Source organism: Nomascus leucogenys, chromosome 15 (assembly GCF_006542625.1).
Source record: "Nomascus leucogenys isolate Asia chromosome 15, Asia_NLE_v1, whole genome shotgun sequence".
Classification (NCBI taxonomy): Eukaryota; Metazoa; Chordata; class Mammalia; order Primates; family Hylobatidae; genus Nomascus; species Nomascus leucogenys.
The window spans coordinates 75,766,190-75,780,846 of NC_044395.1; the positions used below are offsets into that span (position 1 = coordinate 75,766,190).

General features: G+C 36.6%; 1 protein-coding gene across 1 annotated transcript in view; it reads left to right on the forward strand.

The window, feature by feature from the left end:
* PDE3B (phosphodiesterase 3B) overlaps nt 1–14,657 on the forward strand; it is a 227,200-nt gene that overhangs the window by 191,091 nt on the left and 21,452 nt on the right. Inside the window, exons 11-12 of the mRNA XM_030829527.1 lie at nt 1,711–1,824; nt 11,883–12,082. Of these exons, the coding sequence (XP_030685387.1) occupies nt 1,711–1,824; nt 11,883–12,082 (314 nt within the window). The remainder of the gene's footprint in view (nt 1–1,710; nt 1,825–11,882; nt 12,083–14,657) is intronic.

Consider the following 14,657-nt stretch of genomic DNA (forward strand, 5'->3'; position numbering starts at 1 on the left):
TTAAAAAGAAAATTTGTATTATACTACCTAGATTTAACTGACTACTGTTAACATTTTGTCTGTTTTCTGTTAACATTTTGGTATACATTCTCCAAGAGTTCTTACATAAATTTATTTTTTGTAAAGGTGGTAATAATATTGATACATATTTATGATCTGCTTTTTCACCTGGTTATTATATAGTATACATCTTTCTATTTTTAAAATTAATTGCCTGAGTACTTTGTCTTTTTAAAAGTTAGTCAAGAGTTTCAGAAAATCATTCACTTAAAAATGTTTAAAATTGATCATCTAATTTCAGTTCTTAACTGTGTTCTGATTTATGGAATAATTTATTGGCTATTATATATTATGTTTGAATATAATTTGAGTTCCATATTAGAAAAAGATAGGACTGTCTTTATATATTGTTTACAGTTTCCCTCCATGTGGACACATTTTTGAGAAATTAGTTCTATAAATAGTGAATTATTCTTCAATTGGCATAATAACTCACTAATAATGTTTAATAATTTAAGATGAGTTACATATACTATAATTTCCACTTATAAATTGTGCATTCAAAAAAGTGGTTGAAGTTTATAAATGGAATATAGGGATACTTTAAGATGGACTTCAAGGGAAATGGAACGAAAAGTAAGAGGTGGTAAGGAGTCTTCACTGTCAGCTTCAGTTAGGATACATTAGTTAAGAAAATAGTCTCTGGACCTAACTTTTCTAAACTTTAAAAATTTATGAATGAGAATAACAATAGTACCTACTCCATAGGTAGTAATAATATAAGATAATTCATGTAAAGCAAGTATCAGAATTCATGACACTTAGTAAATGGTTAGTAAAAAGTGGTGATTTATTAATAATAATTAAGTTCCCAGTGTATGCCATGTCATGTCTATAGGCAAAACAATATTATTTTATCTACTAATGCATACATATACATTAAATATTTGTTGAAGTGTTAAATTTTTATTGGATATCGATGTTAACTGCAATCATTAGATTCACATAGGTTATCTTATTCAATCTTTTTTGGCAAAGTTGTATTATCTACCTTTTATAGGTGAGAAGTAAACTCAGAAGGATCTTTCCCAAGATTATAAAACTAGATACCAAAGTAGTGTTTCAGTTTTAGGTCTATCTGACTTCTGAAGCTTATACTCTTTACACTATGCCACATTGCCTTTTCACATAGTGGAATTTCAGTAAATTGATGTTTTATTGATCATATATGATGTGTCAGACACTGTGCTGGATGCTTTCACATATTTTGATTTAATTCCTGTGGCAAGCCTGAGACATAGTATTTCTGACCTTTTTGTGGGGGACACAAATGTAAGTAACCAGAATTTGTAACTGTTCTGTGTGCAAAACTGTTTTTTGTGCAAACATGGGTCTCTGTAATCCAGACACTACATGATATTTTTGAAAGCCACAAAATAGCAACCTTAAGAACATTTTCCAATGCCTTTCAATACTCCTTGGCTATCCTGCCTTTTCTTTGGCACCTTTACTATGTTTTCATAGTATATGGGAAAGTTTTTAAAAGATAATTTTTTTAATACATCAAGAGACTTTAGATGAAATAAAATTCAATTGTGGGGAATTATTCTGTCACATCTTTTTTATGAGGACATAGTATGACTAGGAAATTATTGTACTTTTTAAATGTTGTGTGTTAAACCTAACAGAAAAACGTTTTGGTGACTTTAGATCACAATCGTATACATGCCACAGATGTGCTACATGCAGTTTGGTATCTGACAACACGGCCAGTTCCTGGCTTACAGCAGATCCATGATGGTTGTGGAACAGGAAATGAAACAGGTACTTCCTTCTACAAATCTCTGTTAATTATTTTGATCAGGAATAGTAAATCAAGCTTTCTCATTTCATTACCTGTTCTTTTAAATTTTTCATTAAGTAACTGTTTAGTACATATGAAGGACTGTGTAAGTTTTTTTTAACCACTTATCCCCAAGTTCTACTGTGTAAGTTTTGATGCATAATAATGACATGAAAATTTTTAAACCCGATACCCATCTTAAGAGGTAGATTAATATTCAGTACTGCTGGATCTATCATGTTTCCTTCTTTCCCCCATTCTTTTGTTTTCCTCACTGAGGTAGCCACTATCCTGAAAATTATGATAATTAGTCCTTTGTTTTTTTAAAAAAAAAATTCTTTTTTTTTTGTTTTAAGTACATCACATACTTTTAAAATACATAACATTTGAAAACCAAAGAGAACATGTTTAAAAGCCTCACAAAGTATTTCAATGATGACATTAAAAACTTTTATAAACAAATTTTGCTTCCAAAAAAGTTAATGCTATTCCTTATCATAAATATAATAGTTTATATGAATACAATGAATCATAACATTTATAAGTTCTCTTATTCTAGCTTATTAAAAGGGCCAGGCATGGTGACTCATGCCTGTAATCTCAGCACTTCTACAGGCTTAGGCAAGAGGATCACTTGAGGCCAGGAGTTTGAAACCAGCCTAGGCAACAAAGCAAGACTCCATCTCTACAAAAAAATTTTTAAAAAATTTAGCTGGATGTGGTGACACACACCTGTCCTAACTACTCAGAAGGCTGAGGTGGGAGGATCTCTTGAGCCCAGGAGTTCAAGGCTGCAGTGAGCCATGATTATGCCACTGCACTGACATATATCAAGACAGAATTTGCTGTTACCAATACTTGAGAAATAACATTACCATACTAACCAGTGTAAATGTCATAGACTCAACCACTGATAATACTTTTTACATTTGGGTAGTTGAGTCTAAAGTATGCATTATTTGTTTAACGGATTTGCTTTATGTCACTGGTTCACTTTTGTCTGCCATCTGTATTTATTCTTTCTAGTGCCCTTCATTCCTTCCAGCAGTCCTGTGCTTTTATTAGAGATAGTTTTCTTCAACTTTTTTGTTATAGATGTCATTTTGTCTTAGAAGAATATATTTATATTTTAGCATGTTTGAAGGTATTATTCCATAATCTTCTGACTTTCACAGTTTTTGTTGACAAGTCAAGACTTAGGTCATATTGAGAAATATATAAATATAATATGTTCCTTTTTCTCTTTCCTATTGGTTTTTAGCATTTTAACTATGATGTACTCATGTCATTTTTTTTTTTTATTAATCCTGCCTGATGTTTAGTGAACCTTTTGAATATGTTGATTGGTGGTTTTTTACTGGTTTCTATCATGCTCTTCAAAATTCAGCCTCTCCATTGTCCAATTCCAAAGCCACTCCCACATTTGTAGGTGTTGGTCACATCAGTACCTCACTTCTAGGTGCCAGAAGTCTGTATTAGTTTCCTATTGCTGCTGTAATGAGTTACCAGAAATTTAGTCACTAAAAACCACACAAATTTATTATCTTACAGTTCTGGAGGTCAGAAGTCCAAAAAAAGGCTTCACTGGAGTAAAATCAAGGCATCAACAGAACTATTTTTCTCCTATATACTCTAGAGGAGAATTTGTTTCCTCACCTCCTCCAATTACACTCCTTGGCTCATGGCTCTTTCTTTCTTTCTTTCTTTCTTTCTTTCTTTCTTTCTTTCTTTCTTTCTTTCTTTTCTTTCTTTCTTTCTTTCTTTCTTCCTTTCTTTCTTTCTCTTTCTTCCTTTCTTCCTTTCTCTTTCTTCCTTTCTTCCTTTCTTTCCTCCTTCCTTCCTTCCTTCCTTCCTTCCTTTCTTCCTTTCTTCCTTTCTTCCTCTTTCTTTCTTTCTTTCTTTCTTTCTTTCTTTTTTTTTTTTTTTTTTCTTTTTCTTTCTTTCTTTCTTTCTTTCTTTCTTTCTTTCTTTCTTTCTTTCCTTTCTTTCTTTCTTTTCTTTCTTTCAAAGACGGTGTCTCACTCAGTCACCCAGGCCAGAGTACAGTGGCTCGATCTCGGCTCACTGCAACCTCCGCCTCCTAGGCGGGTTCAAGCAATTCTCCTGCCTCAGTCTCCCAAGCAGCCGGGACTACAGGTGCACGCTGCCATGCCTGGCTAATTTTTTGTATTTTAGTAGAGATGGGGTTTCACCATGTTGCCCAGGCTGGTCTGGAACTCCTGAGCTCAGGCAATCCACCCGCCTCAGCCTCTCAAAGTGTTAGGATTACAGGCATGAGCCACTGTGCCTGGCCAGCCCATTCTTTAAAGACAGCAGCATAACATCTTCAAATTTCTTTTTGACCCTGACCTTTTGATCTTTCCAAGGAACTAGTGAAAATCAATCCAGCTCTGCAACCTTGGCTTTCTGTGCAGAATACACTTAACTGACAGCGACTCTCTTAATTTTAGTCTCTTTTGTAGTCTGGATAGGCTGAGAATTTCTTGAATTATCAAGCCCTTATTCCTCTTTGCTTACCAGTTCTCCCCCAATCTTTCTTTTTCCTCTCATATTTACTATAAACAGTAAGAAACCAGACTACACCTTCAATGCTTTGCTTGGAAATTTCCTCAACTAAATGTCTAACTTTATCATTTGTAAGTTTTGTATTCCACATAACTGCAACACCTAATTCAGCCAAATTTTCTGTTACTGTGTAACAGGGATTCCCTTGCCTCTAGTTTCCAATACCATGTTCCTCATTTCCTTCTGAGCATTCATTGGCAATGCCCTTAATGACCATTTTTCTATCTCCAGTCTGTTCTCAATGACTTAGGTATAGTATTCTCTAAGACAATATATGTTTTCTCTCTCATGCTGCACACTTCCTTCTGAGTTCTTACTAGCAGTGTTATGAGTTCTCATACATAGTGTTATGGAGCCAAGTATCTGTAGAAGAAAGGCAACCAAGTAGCTTTGGGAAACCAAATAGCTATTGCAATGGAAAATTATGATGAAAACTAAGACTAGAAGGACCATGGGATGTGCTGTCCTATTCTCACTGCACTGGAGAACTAATAGAAAATAAATGACAAGTTTAGGGCTGTAATTAATGTTGGAGAACCAGGTAGCATCTCTGACTGACCTAAAAGAAACCCATATTTTTTTAAAATTTATTTTATTTATTTATTTTTTTTGAGACGGACTCTCGCTCTGTCGCCCAGGCTGGAGTGCAGAGGCGCAATCTCAGCTCACTGCAAGCTCTGCCTCCTGGGTTCATGCCATTCTCCGGCCTCAGCCTCCCGAGTAGCTGGGACCACAGGCACCCTGCCACCATGGCCGGCTAATTTTTTGTATTTTTAGTGGAGATGGGGTTTCACCGTGTTAGCCAGGATGGTCTCGATCTCCTGACCTTGTGATCTGCCTGCCTCGGCCTCCCAAACTGCTGGGATTATAGGTGTGAGCCACTGTGCCCGGCCAAGAAACCCTTATTTTTTATAGTAATAGGATCATAACTTCTGAAAATAAAACCCAATGTCTGATCCTGAAGTTGCTTGAAATACAATGCAAATGAGTTTGTGGCCTCAGTAGACTTCTTATGTTAGAATTAAGATATCAAATGGGAAATAAAGGATCCTGATAATCGAAATGAGATTATTTGTTTAGATTTAAATAAATATTGCCTTGTATTCCCCAAATCCTGCCGATTCTTCATGCTGGGAAACAGTCATTTCTGCTTGTGTTGATTGCCTGAAAACCCTGTAGTGACCTCACTTGAGATTCTTGATTTATAGGGAAATAATTCACTTCCAAATCCAACTCCACTGTCACTCATTTCTTTGAGATCCATAATTAAACTTAAATCCTGCAGATCTTACGGGAATAAGTATTAAGTCTGAACACCAGAATAATTTACCAATTCATATTGGTAGAAACCTGGGGGATATATGTCTGAATAGACTTAAGGGTGTTAGACCAGGGAGAAAGGAAGATATACCTACCAGAGATTCTGGAGTCAGTGTATTAGCTTGAGCAACTGGCAGTGGCTCTAACAGTTTGCCTCATGCGTTGTCTAAAGTATAGGCATCAGATGAAGTAGAATTGTTGAAACGTCCTTGTGTACTGTAGAGGAAGGAATCCAGAAGCTCATAATGTTAAGATGTTGAAATGGGGTGATCATATTCAATTTTATCACCCATCCCTAACTTTATCCTCAAGAAGTATCCTCCTTTATCACAGTGGTGAGAAATATATTTCAGCATTAATTCCTGGAGAGTGAAATGCTATGCTGGTCCTACAGCCAGAGTTAGGGGCTTAGGGAATTTAGATGATAAAAGGATTTTGGCCTGGGTTCATCTCATAATGGTAGTTAGCTGAACCACATCCATTTTCTGAATGTATAGTTTGAGTAAACATATTCAGCAACTGGCAGAATCCCTTCATCAGTTCATTGATCTTTGGAAAGAGGACCATCGTTGTAGGAAGAATCAAATGGAATCTCCAGGAATTGCCTCATTCTGGCAAAACAGTGAACCAAAAGCAATATACCACATTCCTAGATGAGTTGCAGAAATCAGTGCTACTATCAAATACTTAATAGATGCAGGAATGGTGATTTCCATCACATTGCTCTTCAACTTAATTATATAGCTTTTACACAGGATAAGTAGATCCTGGAAAATGATGGTGGATTATTCTCAATGTAATCAGGTGGTTACTCTAGTTGCCACAGCTGTTCCAGATGTGGTCTCTTCTTTTAATAAGTTAACCTAACTTGTGATATTTGGCACAGAGCAATTGATCTGGAGAGTTGTTTTTCCTCCATAACTCTTAGCAAAATTCACAAGAAGACATGTATTTACATGTGGCAGGCATCACAATACACTTCTATTGTCTTAGTTCTGGGTTATGTCAAGTGTTTCATTCTCTGTTATAATCTAGTCTGGTCCCATAAGTTATCAAGGTCAGCCATTACATTGATGAGATAATGATGAATAGCTCCACTGAGCAAGAAGTAACAAATATCCTAGATGCCTTCATAAGAGTACCAGAAGATGAGAGATGAGAAAAATTGCACAAAAATTCAGAGATCTGTCATATCATTGCAGTATACTGGGGATCCAGTGGTCTAGGACATGTTGAGATATTTCCTCCGAGTTGAGGGATAACCGATATATTTGAAATTCTCTACATAAAGGGCTCTTTGGATTCTGAAGGCAAATTCATGACTTCTGAGTACTGTTGCTTCAAAATACTACTGTAAGGCTGTATGTGCAACCCAGAGCAAGAGAAGCATGTGAAGCAATTTCTACTTGTTGTGCAAATTACTCTGCCATTTTTCCATCTGACTGCCAAAAGAAAATGTCTTTTGCAGATAGAGATCCCCTGTGGAGTCTCTAGAAGACCACTACAAGATAATTACAGTGTAAATACATGGAGTTTTGAGACAAAACCAGGCAGCTTTCCTCAGATAATTATTTTCCTTTCTGTAAAAGTGGCTAAATTGTTGTTGCACTTTGGTAGAATCTGAATACTTGGCCATGGGCACTAGATTACCATGTTACCTGCCCATAATGAATTTGGGGCCCTCTGATCCTCCAGTTCGTAAGTTTGTCATATGCAGTAGTTCTCGATCATCAAGGGGAAGAATTACTTACAATATTAGTTTTGAGTTGCTCCTAAAAGCACAGAACGTAAGCTCAGACTTCCATGACGTTTATTCCTAATACACCAATACCTCTTCTTTAATCCATAGTTATGGCTTCGTGGGGAATTCCCTATGACCAGTTGACTTAAAGAGAAAGACCAGTTGCCCTGGTTTATAGATAGTTCTGCCCAATATGCCAGTACTTCCTGAAAGTGGATAGCTACAGCATTGTAGGATCACTCAAGGGTATCTTTTGAAAGGTAATAAGGTAAATCCTTCCTGTGAGCAGATCAAGCGGTGAATCAGTTGGTCAAGAAAGAGACATGGCCAGCTGAAAGGATCTATACTGATTTATGGTCAGTAGCTAAGAGCTTCCTTGGGTGCTTTGGGACTTAGAAGGAAAAATATTTTAAAATTGGAGTTTTTAATTGGACAAGGTGTTTTAGTTAGGAGGTTTATGGCTAACCTTCCCAGAGTGGTGGATATTTGTTTGCCATGTGAATGATGCTTAATTTTACATGTCAACTTGGCTGGGCAGTAGTACCTACATATTTGGTCAGACATTAATTTTAATATTTCCTTCAGGGTATTTTTTGGACAAGATTAACATTTAAGTTGATGGACTTAAAGTAAAGCAGATAACCCTCCATAAGGGCGGTGGGACTCATCCAATCAGTTGAAGGCCTTAATAGAAACAAAGACTGTCCTCCTCTGAGCAAACAGGAATTCCACCAGTAGACAGCCTTCAGACTTGAACTGCAATATCAGCTCTTCCTTGGGTCTTTAGCCAACCAGCCCACCCTGCAGATTTTGGACTTGCCAGCCTCCTTAATTTCATGAGCAAGTTCCTTAAAATAAATCTCTCTCTCTCTGTCTCTCTCTCTCTCTCTGTGTGTGTGTGTATATATATATATATATATGAATAACCCTCACTAATATATAATATTTGCCAAAGGCCATTCACTGCAAAGAAGGCTCTTGATGATCAGGTGGACAAAATGATCTCTTATAGCTATCAGTCTCTTTCCTTATGAACTCCAGTTCTTATTCCGTGGGTTTATGCACACAACAGCTAAGTGTATTAGTCCGTTCTGACATTGCTATAAGGAAATACCTGAGACTGAGTAATTTTTGAAGGAAAGAGACTTAATTGAGTCACAATTCTGCAGGCTGTACAGGAGGCATGGCTGGAGAGGCCTCAGGAAACTTACAGTCATGGCTAAAGGTGAAGGGAAAGAAAACACCTTCTTCACAGGATGGCAGAAAGGAGAAGTGCAAGCAGGGGAAATGCCAGATGCTTATAAAAGCATTAGATCTTGTGAGACTCACTATGATGAGAACAGCCTGGAGAAAACTGCCCCCGTTATCCGGTTACCTCTACCCTTAGTCCCACCCTTGACGTGGGGATTATAGGGTTACAATTCAAGATGAGATTTTGGGTGGGAACACAGCCAAACCATATCCCTAAGATGGAAAGAATAGAGATATTATGTATGGGCTAAATACCATGGGCTTCTTCTCTACAGCTCACCTGGCTCAGGCCTCTGCTGTGTGCCTTGCTCTCCAGTAAGAGAGACCAATGGTGAGCCCTTAATATGGCACCATTCCCTGAGGGAATATTTAGACATTTGGGTGGTGGTAGGTTGATTACATTGGACCCTTTCCTTTATGGAAGAGACAGCTTTTGTTCTCATTTATTCTGGATGTAGATTTACCTTCATTGTCTATAGTGCTTCACCATCGCCATCCTTGAACTTACTTACTGCCTTATTTACCATCAGGTTATTATAGGTAGTATTGCATCTGATCAAGAAACTAATTTTTCTGCAAATTGTGGCAGTGGGCTTATGCCCACAAAGTTTACTAATCTTTCTGTGAACCTTATCAGTCTACATCAGACCTGAGAGAATGGTAGAATGACATCTTTAAGACTCAGATGGGGTTCCTGCTAGGCGTAAATATTTTGTGGAGCTAACCTATAGTACTCCTATCCCACAAGATGGGATTTGTTCTTTGAACTGATGACCATTATGTGGTATTCTCTTCCATTGGTTCAAATACCTGTTTTTGTGCTGGTACCATGCTGTTTTTTGTTTGTTTGTTTGTTTGTTTTTGAGACAGGGTTTGGCTCTGTCACCCAGGCTGGAGTGCAGTGGCATGAGCTCAGCTCACTGAAACCTCTACTTCCTGGGCTCAAGCCATCCTCCCACTCCCACCTCAGCCTCCTGAGTAACTGGGACTACAGGTGCATGCCATCATGGCTGGCTAATTTTTTTTTTTTTTTGTATTTTTTATAGAGATGGGGTTTCACCATGTTTCTCAGGCTGGTCTTGAACTCCTGAGCTCAAGTGATCCACCTGCCTTGGCCTCCCAAAGTGGTGGGATTATAGGCATGAGCCACTGTGCCTGGCCCATGCTGTTTTGATTACTATTGCTTTGTAATAGATTTTGAAATCAGGTAGTCTGATGCCTCCAGCTTTGTTCTTTTTGCTCAAGATTGCTTTGGCTACTTGGAATCTTTTTGTGGTGCCATATGAATTTTTTTTTCTATTTCTCTAAAAATGTCATTTTTTTTTGTTGCTAAGTATGTAGAAATGCAATTGATTTTTGCGTGTTTATCTTGTTCCCTGCTAACTTGATGAACTAATTTATTAGTTCTAATAGTTTTTCAGTAGATTTCTTGGGATTTCCTACATATATGAGATTAGGCCATCTGTGAATAAAGATAGTTTTGCATCTTCATTTCCAATGTGGATGTCTTTTACTGAGGCCTCCTTTTAAATGTGTCAGCAAATTTTTAAAATCACAGTTTTCTGAAATGAAGTGAATAAATGGGATTCAAAGTAGTTATGTTTCATTGCCCTTGCCAACTGTGTTCTTTTTTGTAGTGTTATTTTTTTGGAAACATATATAAGCTAATGTTTTAAGATCCTAATATATAAATTCCAAGTAATTACTGAATTTAAAGGAAATATTTTGTCATTTTTGATTTTTAAAATATATTTTAAAATTGTAGGGAAAGTCCAGAATGTGTATCACATAGGAAAATTCAAATTATTGACTCCGTATTGATATTTAAAGTCTTATTAGAAATTTGAGTACTTACATATATCATTATGCATATAATTTAACTGCCTCATGTTTGCTTTTTATACTTATTTTAAAAATAGCTCTAAGCCGATGTAGTGGTACATAACTCTAGTCCAAGCTACTGAGGTGGCTGAGGGCAGGTCAATTGAGATGAGGAATTTGAGGGTGTAGTGTACTATTATGATTGGACCTATGAATAGCTAGCTGCTGCACTCCAACCTGGGCATCATAGCAAGGCCCCATCTCTAAAAACATAAATTTTTTAAAAATGCTCTAGTGTGGGTATTCCAAAACTTAATTTTGATACAAATTATAAATAGCATGAAAATAATGAGATATATTTATAATTGTCACTAGTGTATTAAAGTCATGTTAAAAAATTCTTGTGATGGTGTATTAACCAAAATAGGATTAAATAATTCTTTTGGACTTTAACAAGCCAGAGCATTATTTCTAGGTTCCCCCAATGAATACAACCAAGGAAACTTTGTACCTAATATCTCTGGTTTTATGTGTCTACTTTAAATATAGTTTCTTTTTCCTTCTTATACTTTTTAAAGACTTCTTTCGCAAAAATAATAGAACGATCATCTAGATAGATGAAGCCACCAAAATAGAAAAAAGAAGAAATCAGTAGTAAGATATTAAGACACCAGAAGCAAAGTGTGGATAGTGAACATGTTGTTTCTAAGAAGAGGATAAAAATAGAGTTATGTTGACTGAGATGTTCCCCAGTTTTCCATGCCTTTTCATTTTCCACTATTTTTTATTCCGTTATATTATACGGAGCTTCATGAAAGAAAACAAAAGGGAGATAAGGAGTTGTAGTTAGGGCTACAAATGAAATGTAATCTTTCTGGATGAGATTTGAAAAGCATCTATGTAGAGAAGCTTAGTTTGGTAAGATATTAAATTCCTAAATCTTTGTAATGTTTTCATCAAATTTTATTCTCTAGTATTGCCTTTTTCTGTTATATCATATATCCTGGCCATTGTATCTATCTAGTCATTAAATAGCAAATATTTAGAAAATCAGAGGTTTTTAAAATTATTATTTGCCTGAGTAAGACGCATCAAACTTGTATGAGAATCCTATCATGTCTTGTAAAGTAAGCAACTTCAAGGTCAGATTTAACACTGTTCCTCTCTACTAACATGTTAAATTGGGAATAATATACTCTTTTAAGTTCACAGATTTTAGTTATTACTTAAATCAGCAAATAAAATAAGTAATCATATTACCTATGAGAATCCCCTCCATAGCAAAATTGTGAGGAATTTATGTGCTAATGCTGGTTTATTTTGCTATTTATTGTTTCTCAGATTCTGATGGTAGAATTAACCATGGGCGAATTGCTTATATTTCTTCGAAGAGCTGCTCTATTCCAGATGAGAGTTATGGCTGCCTGTCTTCAAACATTCCTGCATTAGAATTGATGGCTCTATATGTGGCAGCTGCCATGCATGATTATGATCACCCAGGGAGGACAAATGCATTTCTAGTGGCTACAAATGCCCCTCAGGTAGGAAATATTTTTCAGAACCTTTAAAGAGTAATTCTGAAATTTTCAGTCATGCTGTGTATCCCTTTATAAATCATTCAGTTGAATCATATGGCCATTCCATCTGACTTTAATACCCTACATTTTAATTAATTGGATAATAACACATGGCATTAATGTGATGTGTGCTAGAAAATTAGGGGAAGAATCAACTTCTTGAACTAGAAAATAATAAACAGTTTTTGAAATAACTCATTGTTTTGTGAAATTCTAGAGCCCTTGCTGTCAATATTTTTGTCTTTAATCAAACCAACAAAACTGACTGTATTTAAGATTTCTATTCCTCCTATTTAGGCCCATTGTATGGCTAGAAAGCTATAATGGTTGAGAACTATTAATCTTTTTTGCTGTTCTCTTTTTTCCCTCAAGATTTACCTTAATACCAGACCTAAAATCTCTTACTTCTGAATATATTAGTGTATGTAAAAATTCTTCTGGTATATTATTTTTGTACCTAGTATAGCTGGTAAGATATAAAATTCCTTTAAGGTCACAATTTGCATGAGGAGGCAAGAGTTCCCAACAAATAGATACTGTAATTGCAATAGCTTTAAACATTAGGACTTGGAACTAAATACATGTTGTGTTTTGCTTTGTTTTGTTTTTTCAGACGGAGTCTTGCTCTGTCACCCAGGCTGGAGTGCAGTGGCACAATCTCGGCTCACTGCAAGCTCCGCCCCCCAGGTTCATGCCATTCTCCTGCCTCAGCCTCCCGAGTAGCTGAGACTACCGTGCCCAGCTAATTTTTTTTTTTTTTTTTTTTTTAGTAGAGACGGGGTTTCACTGTGTTAGCCAGAATGGTCTCAATCTCCAACCTCGTGATCCGTCTGCCTTGGCTTCCCAAAGTGCTGGGATTACAGGTGTGAGCCACCACGCCTGGCCCTAAATACGTGGTTTTAAGTAGAATTTAGTGTGGTTGTGGTTTAAGCAGATTTTTGTGTGGTAACTGGGTTTGTTTATGCTGGGGATTCCTGAAATGTCATCTGTGTGTTTCTAATTGGATGCTTTATGAAGAGTAGGTACTCACTGATTGTTGCTGAATTCATCTTACTTCCCACCTCTTTATTCTATGTTTAAACCTTGGCTCTGATCCTTTCATTTTCTGTAGCCATTTTCTGTTTTTCTTTTTTTACTTCAATCTCTTTCATATACTCCAACTTTTTTAAAAATAGGAGGTATATTCTCTTGAATTGTGAGCGTGTGTGTTGGGGTGGGGGGAAGGAACGTAGGGAACTATGAATATGTATATGTGTAAATGGGTAAAATGGTGTGTGTGTGTGTGTGTGTGTGTGTGAATAGGTTAAAAGGGCCATGTGATTAATTTATCCAATGAGATTTTATTAATAGCTCATGATTTCCACAGGCAACTTTCTGATGAATTTAAATCTAGTTACTAGTAGTTGCCCACTTTCTAAGTATTATTTTTAAAAAAAGTACCTTCTAAGTGGCACATATTTTCTTATTTGCAATACCATTCTGTAAGAATCAGATGCCCATTCTCTCAAACCTAGCATATCATAATCTGAAAATCCTAGTCCTTTGGTGAATCATAGACCTGAGGATTAATGGCATAGTGGAAAAAGCAATGGACTTGAGATTAAAAGTCCTGTCTTAGATTTCTGATTGCCCACTTATTAGCTGTATGACCTCAAATAAAGGTTTATTCCTCTGAACCTAAAAATAGTTATCTGATATGATTAAGGAGGTAACATATGGAAGGTTTTATACTGTTTCTGATGGCATGCGAAGTTCCTGAATCAGAAATCACGTAGGTAGAAGTTACTTACTGTTGTAGTCCACTCCGTTGTTTTGTTTTGCTTTGTTTTGTTTTGAGACAGAGTCTCGCTGTGTTGCCCAGGCTGGAGTGCAGTGACATGATCTTGGCCCACTGCAACCTCCATCTCCTGGATTCAGGTGATTCCCCTGCCTCAGCCTCCCAAGTAGCTGGGATTACAGGCGCCTGCCACCATGCCTGGCTAATTTTTGTATTTGTAGTAGAGACAGGGTTTCACCATGTTGACCAGGCTGGTCTCAAACTTCTGACCTCAGGTGATCTGCCCACCTCAGCCTCCCAAAGTGCTGGGATTACAGGCATGAGCTACCATGCCGGCCTACTCTCTGTTTTTATTACTGCTTTCATTTTCGTAAAGTATATCCTCCCTCAAGGATGTTACAGATGAGTGAATTCCAATGTTAACTCTCTCACATGAAGATAATTTAAAACAATGTTATATGAACAACTTATACAAGTTGCATACACAACTGCTGTCCTAATCAAAATACAGTCGTGAAGTCTGAACATGATATCAATAATCATGTTATTTCTAACTTCTCATTGTTAACGAATTGCCATTAGATAAAGCCATAGGAAGTGCTAGAATGGAAAGGAGATGGATTAGAAAGTTCAACTGTGAAAATGCATAGCCTCTTACCTAGTCTCCTTGCTTGTTCTCTGCTCTCCTTCAGTCTATTCTCAACACGTCAGCTAGAATGTGACCCTGTTTAAGTGTGTTGCATCACTCTGTTCCAGACTCTC